General features: G+C 46.0%; 1 protein-coding gene across 1 annotated transcript in view; it reads left to right on the forward strand.

The window, feature by feature from the left end:
- Window positions 1–20,492, forward strand: part of LOC147746867 (peroxiredoxin-like) — a 296,602-nt gene that overhangs the window by 146,859 nt on the left and 129,251 nt on the right. The window contains exon 5 of the mRNA XM_086936105.1: window positions 13,250–13,412. Coding sequence (XP_086792231.1) covers window positions 13,250–13,412 — 163 coding nt within the window. The remainder of the gene's footprint in view (window positions 1–13,249; window positions 13,413–20,492) is intronic.

Genomic DNA, 20,492 nt, shown 5'->3' on the forward strand with positions numbered 1-20,492 from the left:
GGGGATTTTCGGGGGAATCACTGTGTAAAAACCAACTGTCGGTTCAGCAGAATACGGCGGTGGTGCAAACTAAGATTGCAAAGGAGGTTGCCCGTGGCCGGGTTGCCGGCCCATATAGGCATCCGCCAGTCGCTAACTTCATTTGTTCACCGTTGGGAGTAGTCCTCAAGAAGGACCCATGTGAGTTTAGGTTAATTCATAACTTGTCGGCTCCTAGGGGTCTTTCGGTGAACGATGCGATTGACCCAGGAGTTTGTTCGGTGCGGTACGCATCCTTCGATGAGGCCGTCGCCATGTTGAATCGCCTGGGGCCCGGAGCGCTGATGGCTAAATCGGATATCGAATCAGCGTTCCGGTTGCTCCCGGTACACCCTCAGGATCAGCGTCTGTTAGGTTTTGTGTTTCAAGGACGCTACTACATGGATAGATGTATGCCAATGGGTTGCTCCATCTCTTGTGCGTATTTTGAGAAATTCAGTTGTTTTTTGCAATGGGCGTTCACCAGAGCTACGGGCTATACACAGGTTATGCACTACCTAGATGATTTTTTGTTCTTGGGGCCAGCCGGTGACACGGAATGTGCACAGGCTTTACTGGAATTTTGCAAACTCATGAAACGGTTCGGCGTGCCATTGGCACCAGGGAAGACGGTGGGGCCATCTACTTCACTCGAGTTTTTTGGCATTGAGCTCGATTCAGTGGAGGGATGCTTCCGTTTGCCCAGGGACAAAGTATTGAAATTTAGGGCCTCTCTAGAAGTGTGCATTAGCAAAGAAAAAGTAACTCTCCATCAGTTGCAACAAGCAGTGGGCCAGCTTAACTTTGCCCTTAGAGTAATACCAATGGCCCGCCCCTTTTCCCGCTCTATTGCACAAGCCATGGTCGGTCTCAAAGAAGGACACCACCGCACGAGACTGTCTGCAGAGGTTCGCCAGGATATGCGCATATGGTTGGCATTTCTGGCGGATTTCAACGGTCGAGTAGTGTGGAGCAAGCCACCAGCATCCTCGGACGAGCTGGGTTTGTGGACCGACTCGGCAGGGAGCGTAGGATTTGGCGCCATCTTTGGTAATCGATGGTCGGCGCAAACATGGCCGACGTGGTGGCACACCAGTGGGCTCACAGGTAACATTGGGTTTCTTGAGTTGTTCCCCATTTTTGTGGCTTTGAAGGCATGGCCGGATGAGTTTCGTGATCGCTCAGTGGTGTTTTGGTCCGACAACATGGCCGTAGTCGAATGCATAAATAGCCAGGCAGCACGCTGCAAGTGGATTTTGAGATTATTGAAGGGAATTGTACTAATTTGCATGAGACTGAACGTTCAGTTTAGGGCGAGGCACGTGCCGGGTGTGCTGAACCAGGCGGCTGATGCACTCTCTCGTTCCCACATGCAGGCCTTCAGGGGTTATCTACCTTCCGCGGACCTAGTGGCGGCACCATTTCCCGAAGCTCTCTGGTTACTCGGTGCCCCGGATTACAGGACCTCGTGGGAGCAAGGCTAGCCCCCAGGACATGGAAGGCGTACGAAGGAGCGTTTCGTTCCTATTGTGCATTTTTGGGACCAGCAGGAGGGGATAATTGGGGGCAGGAGGAGTATGTTCTAAAGTTTTTAGTAGCACTCCACAAGGCAGGCCGATCAGCAGCAACGGCCAATAGGCACCGGGCCGCCATTGCATTCATGGCACAGGCGCATGGCATCAAGGACCCCACATCGTCCTTTTTGGTAAAGAAGGCACTGCGTGGCTGGCAACGCCTCGAGGGTCATAGAGTAGACGAGAGGCGCCCGATTGGGCTAGAAAGGTTGTCCCTGTTGATGTCGGCACTCCCCGCGACATGTTCCTCCCAGTCCGAGGCAGTGCTATTCTGGGCCGCTTTCGCATTAGCATTCCATGGGGGCTATGCGGGTGAGCGAGCTGGTGGCAAAAAATAAGAAGGATATGGGGGGAGGTCTGTGTCGGGAACACGTGCTGATCAAGGGTGATTCAATGGTAATCACAATAGCCAGGTCTAAGACCGATCAGGGTGCGATGGGGGACAGTATTGTGGTCCAGCGCATGCGAGGGTCCCCCATGTGCCCGGTGCAATGCGTTGAGGAATATTTAGCGCAAAGGGCGGGATCATGGGGGGGAAGCTTGCTGAGACACACCGACGCCACCCCACTGACAAGGTTTCAGTTTCAGCGGGTGCTAACAATGGCAATCGCGGCAGCGGGCTTGGACCCGGGCGATTTTGGGCCCATTCCTTTAGGATAGGGGCTGCTACAGAGGCTACAGCCAGGGGTCAGAGTGTGGAAATGGTGAAACAATTGGGACGATGGTCCTCGAACTGTTATAAAAGGTATGTGCGGTTGCACATGTTGTGAAGCCGATGTCATGCACTCACGCTTCTTGTCTTCTGTTTGGTTTACAGTTTCGCGAGCATGCGATGCGGGGCGGACTGTGCAGTCGACCCGACACCTGGGGACCAGCGGTCAAAGACCAACGGCTGAGGAAAGAGTGGTGTGGGTCGTGGGCCACTCATACGTGAGGCGTGCCGGGGACGTATTCAAAGCAGGTGACATGATTCACGCAGCTGGGGAATACGGGTGCAGGGTGACCTTCCACGGAAGGGGCGGGCTCTGTATTGACCAATTTCAATGTTTTGTTGAGGGACTTTTAGGGCGGACAAGGTCACCGCCGTCTATAATCATAGTACACCTGGGAGGCAATGATTTGGTGACGCTCGGTCGGCGAGTACTCCTCGAGCTTGTTCTATCCACTGTTAGCTGGTTGGCAAGAAGGATTCCGGGGTGCACGGTAGCATGGTCCCACATGATTCCCAGGAAGGTGTGGCGGGGGGCCCTCTCTGTATCAGCTTTGAATCAGTCAGTAAAGAAAGTCAATAACAAGCTGGGTAGGTTGTTTCGTTCGGCACAGTTGCACAGTATTCCGCATGGATGTATTCGGGGGGATCACATGTATCTCGAAGATGGGGTCCATTTGACCCGGGAGGGGAATGTCTTACTCATAGGAAACTTCATAGCATGGTTAAGGGGTTTGTATGAACATGACCTTTAGTAGGAGTGTGGGGGGTCCGGATAGCCGGTCAACTATCCGGCCTGTGGCGGTAAGGTCATGATCGGTGAGCAGTAATTTCAAGGTCCCTAGAGGGGGGGCACCACCCATTATGGATGGGAGCGCCCGGGGGGAGGCGGCCATTGGCCCCTCACACGGGGAGGCGGCACTCACTAAGTATGGGGTCGCCTAAGGGAAGGCGGTCATAGGCCCCTCCCAGGGGAGGAGGCGGCTAGATGCCCCTCCTACGAATTTCCCGGGGCCAGGATATCCGCGACGGCGGATGTGATAAACAGTGTGGGGTGGGAGGGGGGTCCACGCTACCTTCTAGACACCTCACACGAGTCCTCGGACGACCATTAAGATGGCGTCGAGTTAAATAAGGGGCCCCCGCTAAGACAAGGGAAATTGGAAGTTGGCACAGAGGTACAGTCCTCTGTGCGCCCGCCCCTCACACCCTGAGGGGGGAGTTCTGGTAGTAGGGATCTGACACCGGTTACGACCTTGCCGTTGGCCCGTAATGTTAGGATGTACAATTTTTATTTAGAAAGTATGCATTTGCAGGATGTTTAGACTCGGCTAGGAGAACCTTTGTATTAGAGATTTGTTAAGGTTAGCCAATAAACGTGTCTGCATCGTAATGTTATAAATGAATAATTGTACATGATATTAAACTGTTATTTTAATGTTTTAATTTTGTTTCATATTTTAATAAATACGGCCGGGAGGGTAACTCCCTCCCGCCTTCCAAAAGTTCAGAGCTGCGTCCGTCTTCCCATCCTTGGGGATTGTGTTGGGAGGGGGTGACAGGCATCCCGGCCATATGGAAAGGGGCGACAAATCGGTCCCCCCGAACGTATGGTAGGGGGCCCGGATCCCGCCCGGGAAACCATTTTGGGCGGGGGGCGTGTCTCGGCTGGTATGCCTGAAGCGGCGTAGCCGGGGCGCGCCTTTTCCCGCCCAAGAAGGGTTGTCCTAGACACCTACACCGTTGGCCACGCCCCGTAGGCGTACCAGAGGAGGGTACACGCCCTCCCGAAGAGGAATAAAAGGAGCAACAATCCAAGGAAGCATCCTCTTGTTCCTGTGCTTGGAAGCTGCACCCTCTCGTTGCACGTGAGCCCTCGACGGAACAAGGAGCAATTTTGACCCACCCACCAGCCCCTTATGGCAACGTTAGTACTGCAATAAAATTGATTTGCTTTGATAATATCTTTTCTCCCCTGGTTTAGTGGTTAATAAAGATGTCAATGTTGGTACTGCAATAAAATGTTTTGCATCATAACGTTTTCTTCCCCAGTGGAGCGGAATATCACAGTCTAATAGAAGATGTGTTGAATGTTTCGATAAGAGGATAAATATTACAATGTAAAGTTTATTCACTTTCTTCAATAGGTTCATAAAAATGTCGTATTTATTTTTTGGTCGGGCGGTAAGGTCATGATCGGTGAGCAGTAATTTCAAGGTCCCTAGAGGGGGGGCGCCACCCATTATGGATGGGAGCGCCCGGGGGGAGGCGGCCATTGGCCCCTCACACGGGGAGGCGGCACTCACTAAGTATGGGGTCGCCTAAGGGAAGGCGGTCATAGGCCCCTCCCAGGGGAGGAGGCGGCTAGATGCCCCTCCTACGAATTTCCCGGGGCCAGGATATCCGCGACGGCGGATGTGATAAACAGTGTGGGGTGGGAGGGGGTCCACGCTACCTTCTAGACACCTCACACGAGTCCTCGGACGACCATTAAGGAGGGGGTGACAGGCATACCGGCCATAAGCGATAATTATCGCTATTGCTTGGTAATATGCTCCTTAATCTGATAGAAAGGTTACACATACCTTCAACATAAAAGGAAGCACTAGACTCATTGATTATATCCTTTTAGATGTTAAACTTTGGCCTGTTTTTTGCAGATTTGGCCGTGGCACCCAGGTATGATAGTGATCACAATGCACTTGTGATGGATTTTGAATTTCCAATTGCCAAACCCAGCTAGCTCTCTATCAGCCGCTGGTCGGAGGTGTAAGCTTACCATTACAAACGTAGAATTCATTGGTCCACAATGGGACATCAGAGATGGCTTTGAGATCCATGAGTGCTAAGGTGGGACATGCTTTGGAGGTATTTTGTAGCCTTAAGTTAGGGACAGATTAGGTAACAGCTGAACTTAAGGTTGAAGATGTACATAACTCTCTCTTTAATAGCTTAAAGGTGGACTTATTTAGAGAAGCTAGCACCCAAGGGTTTAGGAGTAGTGTACCATCCTGGTTCAATAAGCAATGTAGTTTGGCCAAAAGTGCTCTGGTTAGCACAATCAAGAGTAATAAGAGGGAAGACATCCAAGAAAAGATAGCTGTAAACAAATCTGTTCTTGCAATGGCATTAAGGGAATGGTATATCCAAAACTGGGGACTTATTTTAGCAGCAGCTAGAAAAAATAATCAAATCCTATTCTTGAATTTAATTTGCTACTGGGAATAGGGAAGAGAGATCTAAAATTGAGAACAATGTTGCGGCTGAGGATTGGATAGCCCACTTTACTAATTTATATCAATAAAAACCTGATGAGGGTATATTCCCAGAATCAACAGTTATCCCATTGCATTCCAAACCAGAGAGGGATGTAGGAGGATTTCCAAAACTACGGGCATTGATAAGATCCGTGGAGACTTGTTTTGACGTTTGGACACCTTATTTTAATGTGGTACTTAATGCCATTTTAAAATGAGCCAGTATCCCCAAAACATAGACTGGGGCTGAGATTCTTCTAATTTATAAGAAGAGCTACCCATTGGACCCTACCAACTATAGGCCAATCAGTTTCACAGATACCACTAAAAAACATTATACTAAGAAGGCTTTAATATTGGCTTGAAGAAAATGATATACTTTGCCCCCTTCAAGCGGGCTTTTGATCCAATACTTGCATCGTTGAACCGATCTTTAGACTGCAGATGATTTATTGGAAGACTTTTAGTTTTGAGAAGGGAAAGAATATGCAGTTTTTGTTGATCTCAGAGCAGCGTTAGACCAGGTCCTTAGAACCCCGTTGTGGAAACATCTAGTTGAAATGGGCTATCAAGCATATCTATGCAGTATAATCGAGAGGCGGTATCAGAATAATTATGTGCAAATTAGATGCGGCAAGGTGGGTGAAGTTACTGAACCCATTCCTATTAAGTGAGCCATAAGACAGGGATATGTATTGGCCCTCACCCAAATGTATCTTGTTTTTGAATGATTTAGTAAAGTTTTTAAAAACTTGTGATAATAACGACCGTCAATTAGCAGGCACGAGGGTTCCGGCCCTCATGTTTGCTGATGATACTCTTTTGCTGTTCAAGTCTCCAATGGGACTTCATAAAGGACTTGATGGCTTTAGTAAATTCTTTGGGATCAGGGGGCTGGAAATCAACATTAGTAAAACTACATTTATGTTCTTTAACTCTTGTCCTTCTATGCACTCAAACCCCACCTTAGATGGTGTCCTCTTAGAGCAAGTACACCACTTTCACTACCAGGGGATTACTCTAGACGAGAAGCGCGATTGGTCAAAAGGAAGATTAAAATTGAAGCAGCAAAGTGGGGGGTTGAAGCTATACAGGGGGTCCCATTGTAAATTCGTATTGCCAGTTGGCCAACTATACACATACCAGTTACTTGCTGTTTCCCTTTATGGTGCAGAGATATGGGGGCACAAACACCTAAAAACTTTGGCGATGGTAGAAAACAGGTTCATAATGCAGTTGTTTCTCCGGTCAGCACCCCGTTAGATAAGTTGAGGTTTGATCTGGGTCACCGCCCCAATCACTGATATTGTTGCAGCAGAAATCCCACGGTAATCTTGATTAAATACAACGGTAATATCGCTTTGGAAAGTCGCTAAAGGTCAATGGATCTTTACCACCGTTTATGACCAGGGAGCTTCTACATAAACATGAGCAATTCATAAAATGCAAATAAACAGTTTAGGCCAATAATGAGAGTAGTGAGTAGTATTAAAGAGATTTATTTTCCAATCAAAATTCAGGAATCTCTGACTCATCATTCAGTAGTCAGGTATCAATCAGGTTACAGAATTGATAACAGAAAAATTAAGTTAGCACAAAGCATTATCATTTGCAAACAGCGTGTTCTAAGACAATGGGACTCAAATGATGTCAGTCTGAACTCCTGAAAAGTTCTAGAAGCAAGAGTGAGTTAGCATAAGCCAATCAATAATTAATAATTTCAGAATCTCCCATCAAGGGAAACAAAGAAAAGAGCAAATATGCCTTGGCGAAGCCAATTAGTCAAAGCAAAAATCAGAATGAAACTAAACCTACATCTAATCTCCATCAAGGTCTTCCCTCTCCTTCTCTGCATCTGTAAATCACTTCTGCCCTCCTCCCTTCATTTCTGCGTCGGAGTCTGAAACCCCACTGCAGCCTTGCATCTCTAAATTTCTGTCTGTCTGTCTCTCAAAGGGCTCCGAAAGTCTTCCTGCCTGTGTTCTGGAAAACATCCTCTCTCCACTCTCCTCCCTCTCTTCTCTCTGAAACTCCTAACTAGGAACACGTTTATCAAATAATAATGTTACAAAGTATGTGGTGATTTTCTCTTCCTCCAACTGGAATCCAGCATTCTCTAAAGGATGCCTCCACCCATCAGCAGATTTCATACATCATCTCTCAGACAGGCAAAGATCCTTCCCACGGTACATTCTGCATTTTATTTAATATAATTTCATCTCCTAACCTTCCTTTTAAGAGAGACATTTTATTTCTAACTACACACATAACATGAGCTGCAAAAGAACCTTTTTTTAATTAAGCAAGAAACATTAAACTTGGTAATGCACTTTTAAAATACGTGTTTTTCTGTTCTCACTAAAGCAAAGAATTTAATGAGGCTTTGTTCAACATTTCCAGTAACTACAGAGATTAAGCTCAGACCGAGGTCACAGCGGTAAATTATGCCACTGTTCTCTTCACAAGGAGAGGAAAAACATTCCTCTGCTTATCTTTAAGGTCGACAGAAACTAACAGAGCAAGCTAAATCACGAGCTGGTTCTGTTTTCTACATTATAAAATGTTGTGCTAATTCAAATACAAGTTATTTTCTATAAAATGCATATTTAACAGTTTTCACAAGTTAGAGTAACATTTTCATTTTGAGAACAACATCTACCTAAACACATTTAAATCAAACTATGAATTACTTGCTCAAGTGTTACATAAATTGCTAAATGAAAGTGTCTGGCTAAAATCTGTGAATTTCAGAGCTCATGTTTTCACTTTCAAGTTCAAGTTCAGGGATTTGTATAGCGCACTACTCACCCAGAGGGTCTCAAGGCGCTTGGGGAGGGCCTTCAATATTTGTCGAATAGCCAGGTTTTAAGTTATTTTCTGAAGGAGATGTGGTCTTGAGTAAGGCGGAGGTGAGTGGGGAGTAAGTTCCAGGTTTTGGCCGCCACGAAAGAGAAGGATCTGCCACCCATGGTGGATTTTCGGATGAGCGGGACTGCGGCGAGGGCTTGATTGGATGATCTAAGTTGGCGGGTGGGTGTGTAGAAGGACAGTCGAGTGTTGAGGCATTCGGGTCCTAGTTTGTAGAGGGCCTTGTGTGCGTGGGTGAGAAGACGGAATGTAATTCTCTTGTTGACGGGAAGCCAGTGGAGGTCTTTTAGGTGTCCGGTGATGTGATCTTGGCGAGGGATGTCCAATATGAGTCTCGCTGATGCGTTTTGGATGCGTTGGAGTCTTTTCTGTAATTTTGCTGTGATTCCGGCGTATAGTGTGTTACCGTAATCCAGTCGACTCATGACCAGTGCGTGGGTAACAGTCTTTCTTGTTTCGAGGGGGATCCAGCGGAAGATCTTTTTGAGAATATGAAGAACGTTGAAGCAGGAGGATGAGACTGCGTTGACTTGGCTGGACATTGGGAGAGAGGAGTCTAGGATGAAGCCCAGGTTGCGTACGTGGTCTGTGGGTGTGGGTGCTGTGCCCAGAGCGGAGGGCCACCAAGAGTCGTCCCAGGTAGAGGGGGAAGATCCTAGGATGAGCACCTCCGTTTTGTCTGAGTTGAGTTTTAGGCGGCTATGTTTCATCCATTCGGCTACTTCTTTCATGCCTTCGTGAAGATTGGTTTTGGCGGTGTTAGGTTCTTTGGTGAGGGAAAGGATTAACTGGGTGTCGTCGGCGTAAGAGATGATGTTAAGGTTGTGTTGACGTGCGATGGAGGCGAGTGGACTCATGTAGACGTTGAAGAGAGTGGGAGAAGAGTGATGATCCTTGTGGTACACCACAGATGACTTCGGTGGCCTCTGAGTTGAATGGGGGAAGTCGGACTCTTTGAGTTCTTCCGGCGAGGAATGAGATGATCCAGTCCAAGGCTTTTCCTTGTATGCACTGAGGCATTGTATGAGGGTGCTGTGGCAGACTGTGTCGAAAGCGGCGGAGAGGTCAAGTAGAATCAGGGCCACTGTTTCTCCGTTGTCCAGTAGTGTTCGGATGTCGTCTGTCGCTGCAATGAGGGCCGTTTCGGTGCTGTGTTTGGCTCGGAATCCGGACTGAGAGGGATCAAGGGAGTTGTTGGATTCCAGGAAGGCGGCGAGCTGGCTGTTGACGGCTTTTTCAATGACTTTGGCGGGGAAGGGGAGGAGGGATATGGGTCGGTAGTTTTTTAGTTCAGAGGGGTCTGCTGTGGGTTTCTTCAAGAGGGCGCTGAGTTCTGCGTGTTTCCAGCTTTCTGGGAAGGTGGCAGAGTTGAATGAGCAGTTGATGACATCACGGAGCTGGGGTGCGATGATGGAGTCAGCTTTGTTGAAGATGTGGTGGGGGCAGGGGTCGGTTGGCGAGCCAGAGTGGATTGAGTTCATTAGGCGGATGGTGTCTTTGGTGGTGATTGGGTTCCAGGCGCTAAGATTGTTAGTTGGTGGTGTGGGATCTGAGGGGGGTGGGGAGGGTTGTTCGCAGGGAGTGTTCTCAAAGCTGTTGTGAATGTCGGCGATTTTGTTGTAGAAGAAGGAGGATAACGCATCGCAGAGGTCTTGGGAGGGAGTGATGTCGTTAGATGCTGTGGCGGGGTTGGTGAATTCCTTGACGATGTTGAAAAGTTCCTTGCTGTTGTGGGCGTTGTTGTTATGTTATGTTATATTATGTTATAATAAGTTTATATAGCGCACGGCTACTCTAAAAGAGTGTCCCGGCGCTTTCCACAGGCAGCTCAGTGTTGTCGAGACGATCCTTGAAAGCTGATTTCTTGGTGTATCGAATCAGTTGGTGGTGTTTGCGGGTGGCCTCCTTGCGGGTGGCCATGTTGTCGGTGGTTGGGTTTTTTCTCCATGTTTTCTCTAGGGTGCGGCATAACTTCTTGGATTTTTGAAGGTCGTCATTGAACCAGGGAGCCTTTTTGCTGCCTGAATTGTTCTGTTGTTTTTTCAGTGGAGCTAATTAGTCAGCGCTGTGTGTGATCCATTGCTTGAGGTTGGTGGCCGCTTGATTTGGGTCCAGTGAGAGGGTGGGAGGGTTTTGGTTGAGTGATGTGAGGAGTTGGTCGGAGGTGATTTTTTTCCAGTTTCTCAGAGGAATAGGTTGTGGGCGGTTGTGGGTCAAGGTGGTTTCGTAGCTGAAGTGGACACAGCTGTGGTCCGTCCAATGGAGAGCTGTGGTGTGGTCGAAGGAGATGTGCTTGCTGCAGGTGAAGATAGGGTCGAGCGTGTGTCCGGCTGCATGGGTGGGGGTGTCCACAAGTTGTTTGAGTCCGAGATTGTCCAGGTTGTCCAGGAGGGAGTTGGTGTTGCTGTCGAGTTTGTTTTCAAGGTGGAAGTTGAGGTCTCCTAGTAGAATGTAGTTCTCGGAGGTGAGGGCATGTGGGCTGACGAAGTCAGTGATGTCATCGCTGAATTGAGTGCGAGTTCCTGGAGGCCTGTAGATGAGGGTACCTCTGAGTGTGGTCCTGGGGTCGGTGTTGATCTGGAAGTGGAGATGTTCGGCGGTTGCAAGGTTGTCGTCAAAGCTGGTCGTGATTTTGATGGTGTTCCTGTGGACGATGGCGATGCCTCCTCCAGTTTGGTAGGTGCGGTCTTTGCGGATGATCTTGTAAGCGTCCGGTATGGCAATAGCGATGTTGGGTGCAGATGATGTGTTCATCCATGTTTCTGTAAGGAAGGCGATGTCCGGTGACGTAGTGTCGAGTAGGTCCCAGAGTTCAGTGGTGTGTCTGTGGGGCCCGAGCGGGTGTTCAGTAGGATGCATTTCAGGTGGTTAGAGTCGGAGCTTTGTATGGAGGAGGTAGGTTTGGTGAAGCAGGTGAACTTGCAGGTGTGACAGGCAAATGGTCCGTGGGTACGTCCTGGGGTGGCTTCGCAGCATTGTGATGTGCGACCGGGATTGAGGGCGAGGAGAGTTGCGGCGTCATATGTTAGTCTAGTGGGCTGGGTACGGCAGGGGCCAAGGGGTCTGGCGCTGGGGGCGGGCCAGGCGCGGACAGGCGTAGACGGGCTTACCTTTGGCGCGCATGGGGCGCGACCGCTGCGCGCAAATGCATCAGTCATATATGGATAGCGGAGGGGCGAGGGAGGGTCAGCAGGGAGGCGGGGTGGAGATCAGGGGAAGGAGGCAGGGCAACAGCAAACAAAATGGCAGCCGCAAGCAGGCAATCTTAGAACAACACTGGGGCACAATGGAGGCGAGCGCGATGACAAAGGCGGAGGCGCAAATTCAAAACACAATTGCAGACATTAATGTTATTTCAGGCAGCACGGTGCAGGAGCTGCTGTCGCACAAGCGCACTATGGAAGTTTGATACTGTAAATGGTCTCGGCGGATTTCTACAATAATGCTCGGCGGTCGGGCGATCTAGCGCTACGCACTGACTAGGCGCTTCTTTTTATTTGTGCAGGCTCAAGCAGGGTGTGAGATCGGGTCTCGGCGTTAACGATACTAGATCCAGAAGGCTGGGAGCAGTGTGTGGAGCGGCCGCTTCTGCTGGGAGCAGGACGGTTACTTTGTGGCACAGAAATGTACACGTCACTTTCCAGAAGCAGTTTTTAATTTCTGAAGCAAAGGCAGGTTATCCATTAGTAAAGAAAGCACAGGTTTATGCTCTTTCGATATGATTGAACTTCGCCAATTAATTTTCTGAAGACGCATTTGGACTACTCCAGAACTTTTGCTATATTGAAGTGTGCCAGAGGAAATTCTCAGGTAACCGAATGCAACTAAACTCCCCTGGACCAAATTTGTCAAGGACTCCGTAATGGGATGGGCTTGGCCGATCTCTGGCATGATCCAGTGGGTTGCTGCACTTTAATTACAGTGAAGGAGTTAAAAGATTGATTTAATATTTGTAAACTCAACAATCTTTTATTGCACGCACAAGCCATTTTACCCATTTATTTTTTAGTGGTAGAAGATAATTACCAGCTCGAAAACCTCCGTGATGGGATAGATCCGAATTTAGCAAAAAAATATTTCCACTTTTGACATGGAAATTTGCCCCTTCATGGTTTCATATCGAAATGGTTAAGATATCATGGTTAGGACATCAAATAGTACTGTCCAGGGGTGTCTAATGTGTGTTTATAAGGAGGATGTACCCCATTTTCTATTCCTTTGTAAAGCATATAAAGGAGCAGGTGCAAAATGGCTGATTCCTATTTGCAGAAAGCTTGGCACAACAAGGAACAAGGAAGCCTATTGGGCCTTTCAAACTGGCGCCATCCCATATTTGGTAAATGCCGTATCTAGATATCTGTGTTATGCTTGGTTGATAAGGAACAGGATTGTTGAAACTAACTTCATTGGGCCCTTTTATTGGATTTTACATATATACTTCCTTTAGGTAGAGTGCGCCTTTTGATTCGTATTCTATTGATTCGGTGTGCTTTTTACTTTTTTTTTTACTTGATGCTGATTTTAACTTCTGGCAAACTTTCTATTTTCTACTGTGCACCTCTTTTATGTTACAATACCGAAATAAAGAGTGCTGTGATGATGTAAATATTCAACATCCAACCTTCCACTCATACATACATGATTCATCTAATCATTGTCACATTCGATCTGTCATCTTTTCAATGGCCCAAACATGCACTCTTCGAGCATCACTTTCAGCTATATAAATACAAGTTACACCTATTGGCTTTGTCAGCTCTTGTTCTCTTTACTTCTTATGTAGTTCCAGGTGAACGATCTCTTTCTTATGCATCTTTTTCTAGTGTGTCCTGTTGCTGCTACATCGAAGACTCCTCCCTCTGGTACTGTGCTTGACTCCGGGGATTTAGGGCGCCAATTCTCAGAAAGAAGGGTGTGCGAAGCTTTGTCACTGCCTAACGTGGGCATTTCTCTGAAACGAAAGCACCATTCAACTGATCTGACAAGGTAAGAAGCGTGTCCTTTAAAAAACAAACAAACACATTCTTTCTTGTAAACATGTACGAAGTCAATGTTTCTGAATATGAGGCCTTAATGGAAGAAAATGTGACATCGAAGCAGACCACTCTCAATAACACTGAATATGGTCATTTGTTATCGAATCTCTCAAAATCAGACAGATTAGCGTAAATCCAGTGAGAATCTGGGCTCAGGTCAACCTGATTCGCCACAGAACTCTACTAGGGGCATAGCTTCAGGGGGTGGGGGGTATTTGGGGTGTGACTGACAACCCCCAAATAAATACATTCTTGGCTTAGTAGTTGAGTCTAGAGGTTCTAAGTCGGGTCTGCTATGTCTGTTGATATTTCTTGTCATTTCACTAAGAATTTCTAATTTGTTTTTATTTTTTGGATCAGGAACGTAAACTATTAAGGCCCTGTTTTAAAAAGATTTTGCATTGGAGTTGGGGCACTTTCTTGAGGCAGCCTGACACAAAATCCTTGTCTGGCATTTACAAACCATGGGCCTCATTTATGAAAAGTGACGCATCGCTGCGTGAAAACAGCGATGCGTCACTTTTCACTGCGCACTCCTTGCGACACCAATGATGCGTCATATTTAATGTATGACGCATCATGTCGCAAGGACTTAAAGATACGTCAGTATTTCTGACGTATCTGTAAGCGCAAAAGTGACGCATTGCTGGAGTGTGTCACAAAAGTGACGCAACTCCAGCAATACGTCCTTTCACATGGGGAAAGCCCCATGTTAAAGGGCTTGCGTCAGTCTTACGCCTGCTGTGAGGCAGGCGCAAGATTTTGACGCAGCAGCGTCCTAAAAGTGACGCAGTGAAATCTCATAGATTTCACTGCGTCACTATTACGAGGCTTTTTGCGGGGGAACGCCCCCTCTGCATACATTATACCTGACGCAGGTATAATGTGGCGCAGGGGTTTAAAAAGTGACGCATCTACCTAGATGCGTCACTTTTTAAATATGGCGCAATAAGGCGCATATTTTACGCCGCTGGTGCGTCACAAAAAGTGACGCGCCGGCGGCGCAATACTGACGCAAGGCCTCATAAATAAGGGCCCATGCACATATCATTTTTCATGGCTTTGTAAGAAAAGGCAATGTGGGGTAGCTGATTGCACTTCCATGCATTTTCTTTACGGAGTTTTGTATAGCGAAAGTTTGAACAGTAGGTATCGGGTATCAGAGCGCTTTACATAGCATCAGTTGCGTTAAACGAGGACACATTCATTTTTGTTAGGCACAGTACTTTTTTTGTTACTTTCTGTCCTCAAATGGTGCACCTGCCTGAGACCGGCAAGAAGGAGAAATACCTCCGCCACATTATTATCTCTTTGCATGTGTGCTGCACATTTGTTATCATATATTACATATATAATAATCGTTGAAAAACTGTTCTTGTGAGATATATATGTAAGAGTTGCATACATACGTTTAGTTAGCTATTATGAGGTGGTGTTAACATACTCTGGCCATCCTAGTGACTGGCCTGGTAAATATGACATCATTTTCCACCCCCAGAGTTACAGCAATGCCAGGAATACTGATTATTCAGAGAGTGGTAAATCTAGCCATTATGAGTTGTAAACTGAGAAATGTGCAATAACCCAGAATTATTCATAATTCTTGGTCTAATTCCTCATTTTGGGACAGCCTTTCACCCTCCGCTTTCGGCAGCCAAAATCTCCATGTGGAAGTGAAGAGATGTTCGTGTTTCCACAGATCTCATAATTCCAATGTGGCCAGTAGCTGCTGCTACATGTAATGGAGGCCTCTGCCAGGTTCTCCATCACTGTATGTTTCCATGTTATGTTATGTTATGTTAATATTATTTTTATAGCGCACAGCTGCCCCAGCAAAGGGGCGTCCTGGCGCTTAGACAGGTACTATAACATAACACACAGAGAGAGAAAAAAAGGGGGGAGCGGCTACTCAGAGACAGGGAACAAAAAAGTTTTAATAGCGCGCCTGAAGGCGGACAGGTCATTCAGAGCTCGGATGTGCACCGGGAGCGAGTTAGACAGCCCCGCAGCAAGCACCCGGTAGGAGCGGCCACCCATTCTACTGAGTTTGAAACGGGGGCAGACTGCCAGATGAAGAGCCTCTGATCTTAAAGATCTCGAAGGGATGTAGGGGATAAGCAAGTTGACAAGAGCCGGCGGTGAAGAAAGTTTCATGATTTTAAAGGCCAGACAGAGCGCTTTAAACTTAATCCTCTGTCTGACCGGTAACCAATTAAGGGCAGAGATGGTGCCCGAAACAGAACAATGTCTGGGAAGACCAACAATGGCCCGCGCCGCAGCGTTTTGTACCCTTTGAAGCCTGGATGCCTCAGCCTGGTTTACCCCTAACATCAGCGCACTTCCGTAGTCCAACCGGGATAAAACCGAGGCTTGGACCACGAGCTGCCGGGTGGGAGGGTCGAAGTATTTCAGGACCGGCCTTATGCCTCGCAAGATACCGTAACAAGTGGCTGATGACTAAATGTATCTGCTTTAGAATCCCTTTCGAATACATGGCGGTAATAAAGTACATACATTTGATACAATGGTGTTTACAGCCTATACACCTCAATATTTGGGTTTGCACGACATCCGTTGAGGTGGGCAGATTTAGGACTCTACTAGCACTAAAGGCCACCATACCCCAGATGGTCCATTACTCATCATGTAAGTAGGAATCTCTTGCTGATCTGTACACTTAGGGGCAGATTTAGGGGAATGTGGCATTCAGCAGCACAGCAAGCCACCTTGCTGAGCTGCCCTACGAAAAACGGCAGGAATACACCATACTTATCTAATACGGTGCATTTCTCTTCTTTCCCCATGCACTGGTGTCGTTTCGGCTGCCTAGCGGCGACACAGTCACCCTTGCACCATGGTGCAAGGGTTGTCAGCAGGATTGTTTTTGTGCAGGAAGGGGCACAAGAATATGGTGCAGCCCTGCGTTTCCCCTAGCACTGGTGCTAAATTTAGCTGCCTAGTACCAATGCTGACACACTTGCACCATAGTGAAAGAGTGCCTATGTTGAGGAGAAGATTGTTTATGTGCACGAAGGTCCTCCTTCCTGCACATAAACAATCTTCAAATGCCGTTTTTTAATTTCTATTTCTGCTGCATAATGCAGCACACATAGAAGATGCAAAAGAGCATTTTTTTTAAAAATGATTGTTTATGTGCAGGAAGAGGGACCTTCCTGTACATAAATAATCATTGGGGTTTTGCTGTTTCCATGTATGCTGCAAATTAAACATTTCTCCTCGTTGCGCCAGGGTAAGACAAAGTTTTCCCTGGTCTTAATTTTGGCGCTCCCTCCTATGTACACTGCCCTTGTAAATATGGGGCAGCGTCAAAATCAATGGGTTTTGCGGTGGAACAACTTCGCGCAACACCCATTGGCCTCCCATTTCACGCTAAGTATAGCATAAAAGGGGGCCTTATTTACAAGGCAGCATTAAACCTAGTTAAGTGACTTAATGACTCCTTGTAAATATGGCGAAGCCCCTATTGCCACCACAACATCACTAAAAGTGAGGTTGTGGTGGCGATAGGGGCTTGTAAATATGCCCCTTTGTTTCCCTTAGGACCAAAATCCTTCTTTAATGCATGTAAAAGGGAGGGAATGTGCTAAGGCCAACACAAACCGCTTATGATTTAACATAACTATGAGAAGGTTGTGAACATAACTGGCCTGTCAACTTTTAGGATCACAAATGACAAGTTTATTTGCATTTCCACCATATGTTCTGGAATAATTGGGCTTTATCCACCCCATGAGGTTCCCCTCATCATCTCCTTTGGAGTCTCACATATTATGAGGTTCATTCTACAGTGCCCCAGTCAATATTCTTTTATGGTGGAGTTTCAAACTGTTTGTGAACACCATTATGGCAGCTACGTCCAAAACTTAATACTGTTGTACATTTTTATATTGATTCCACACCCCCTCAACTTCGTGAAGGACATTTGATGCAGTAGCATTTTACTAAAAAGAAAAATATTAATTATTGCAGCTTTGCAACATGCCTGTTAAGCAATTGCTTCTGACTTGAGAAGGACATCGAGTAAAGTTTTGGAGGGCTGCAGTCTTATTAAACACTGTTTCTTGTGGCTTGAGAGACATCTACTAATTGCTTGAGGTACTGTAGCTATGTGAAAGTCTAGACCGATTGGCTTTGCCAATGCTTGACTTTGAATAGTAAACTAACTTGTCAAAAGCATAAAGGTGTGTATACTTGCAGATGAGACACCTGACTCTTCACTCCTTGATGAAAAACAAGGCAGCTTGCTCACTTACATCCTTTGAATAATGATTGAAGGATAGGGCATATGACTGTAAGGTAATATTGACCATATACAAATATCTACTAGGCCAGGCCTTGTTAGAGAAGACACTTGGACAGGAACCATGGGATATGATGCTACCACCAAAAACTTAAAACACTCATAAGATAAAGCCCTCATCTCTGCCTAGAGCGTAAAACATAGATAAACCAATTGTAAAATGTGAATTTATTGGTATTACATTCCATTAAAAATAACTAAATGGGATAAATCAAAAGCAGACACATGTTGGAGGGAGTGTGGTGCCACTGGCACCCTAATGCATTTACGCATATAAAATTGAATTACCTGGAGTTGCATAGATATTTGGAGGAGGTTCTCCAAGAACTCGACTTGACCGTAGAAGTACAGATTCTGAGGGTTCCTTGAATAATTCTTCTGGGTCTGGAATTTACGGGCGGTAGATTCCCAACAGAACCCTTAGAGGGAAACAACTAACACTAACATCACAACTCCATAGTTGATCTTTTTGCACTTGGGCAGGCCTGCAGTCCAGACACTTGGAGATTGGATTGGGGTGAATTCCTTGTCATGGGCAAAATTATACTATTCCTAGGAGATAGAATGAAGGCATAAGAGACTGTCTGGGCTCCACTCATTAACATTCTCTTCCGAAAATATAGGGGCATATTATCAAGACAGGCGATAAAATTATCGCCACTTTAGCGGCAGAAACCTGCTGCTAAAACGGCGATGATGGGCTTGATAATATGCTCTATGGAATTCCAATTGAAGCTCAGATTAGATGTCCTTAACATCTAACATGGGCTTCAATTGGAATTCCATAGAGCATATTCTTTTGAATATGGTGCAGCCCTGGGTTTTTTAAAGTGACGAAGCGTAGCATTAAGCCAAGGAGGCTAACGCCACACTACGCCACTTAACTTGTAAATATGTCCCAAAATGTTTTAGCAATGTAGTTGCATCAGCTTCCGAAGTTGCTCGATACTGTCATCGACGCCACTTTGTGTCGTGCACTATACCTTAGCATCACATGAGCACTAGATCTAGGCTGTAGTGAAGTATGCCCAGGGTGGGTTGAGGCATTTTTCCATGTGAACATTTTTTCTAATGAATGTTATTTGTGTGTGACTGTGACAGTTTATATATGTATAATTCCAAAATATGTCAATTTACGAAAATATATCATTTAATAATTTCCTACTTTTATTTTCCTGCTCACAAATTCACTAAATTGAACAGTTCCATTACTGTTTTATATTCCAAGCCATAGGCTTCTCTATTAGCCTCAGGCACACAGTTTCTGTTGAATCTAGGAGTCACATAACAAGAACTTACCCAGAAGAAGGCAAATGTGTGCTTGGTATTAGAAATATAAGAATGCCTAGGAAGGATAACTTTATTTTGTATGCGACTACCCTGGCTCGCTTGATTATTTGCAGGAATAACCGGAAGTCTGAACGATCCATGCATGATCTTTGGGGGTATGAGTTATTCATAGTTGAAACCATCGAGAAGTTCATTTGGTCTTTTAACCAGCAACTCAAAGAACTACAATCAATTTGCCAAAATGATCCAGGGCTGTGCGAACGTGGGAGTAAGTCACAAATCGGTGTATTGCAATGAAAGTTGATTTATAATGGTGGATCATGAGATGCCACATGATGAATTCAAATTGATATAAGATATATGGGGCACATAATGTTCAAGTGAAATGTATGCATATTAACTATAAGGTAAATAGTAAAATAAAATAGATGATTTAGATAAAAGTAAGGGTCATAGGCAACAGAAAGTGACATTTGGATCACAATCTGTGGATGTGTGACGTTACAACGCATGCTTTTAACACGCATGCCTTTACAACGCGGTTTTTACAACGCATGCCTTTACAACGTATAGTGCTTTGGGGCGCTGGATAGTGAATAGTATAATTTACTATTGCAACTCCAGTCCCCGTGGATAGTAGGGAAGTTGTTGGATAGTAAATTAAACCTATTCCCTATCCTAGAGCGCCCCCCAGCACAATGGGTTGTAATGGTTTGCGTTGTAAAAGTTGCGTTGTAAAGGCACTGCGTGGTAAAAGTTGCATTGTAAAGGATGTTCCTCCAATCTGTGCTTCTGATTTATAAAAATGCTCTGGTTTCCATGGTTTATCCACCCGCCCCCCGTACTGGGAGCGATGCTGCTAGAGTCTGCACCTTTGGGATGAGGTGATGTAGGACGAGAGGTTAAAACCATGGTATCTAACTACTACTTAGTCTTTATTTACATCATGGTTGATCTGTATATGGGCCCAACACCTCATCTACTTGGTTCCCACTAAGTTTGCAAGTGAGCAACCTCCTGCTCCACTTATAGATGCTACTCTAATGGGTATGCATTAGTTAGGCCTGCTGTAATCTTGTACATCTGAGTCCACTGGTAAAGGCCAATGGCTTCTGGTCAGCTCCACAGAGTTCTCCGGACAGCTCTCGCATGTACATTTCATGAATGAGTTTTGTCTAGAGCAGTGAATCACTGTTAGAATCTGGAGACCCCAACGTAGTCATCACTGGAATCTGGGGACCCAAGCCTAAGCAGTTTTGATGATTAGAACTGCCAAACAATGCACACAATTATGGAATTAGACAAGAAGACATACAGAAATTATGAAATATTTTGTTTAATTCACAAACAAATATGAAAAAATCGAAAATGTAATGGTGAAAATGAAGTTTTTTGAGACGACCCATTGTCCATGCTATT

Source organism: Lissotriton vulgaris, chromosome 1_1, assembly GCF_964263255.1.
Source record: "Lissotriton vulgaris chromosome 1_1, aLisVul1.2, whole genome shotgun sequence".
In the NCBI taxonomy this organism is placed as follows: Eukaryota; Metazoa; Chordata; class Amphibia; order Caudata; family Salamandridae; genus Lissotriton; species Lissotriton vulgaris.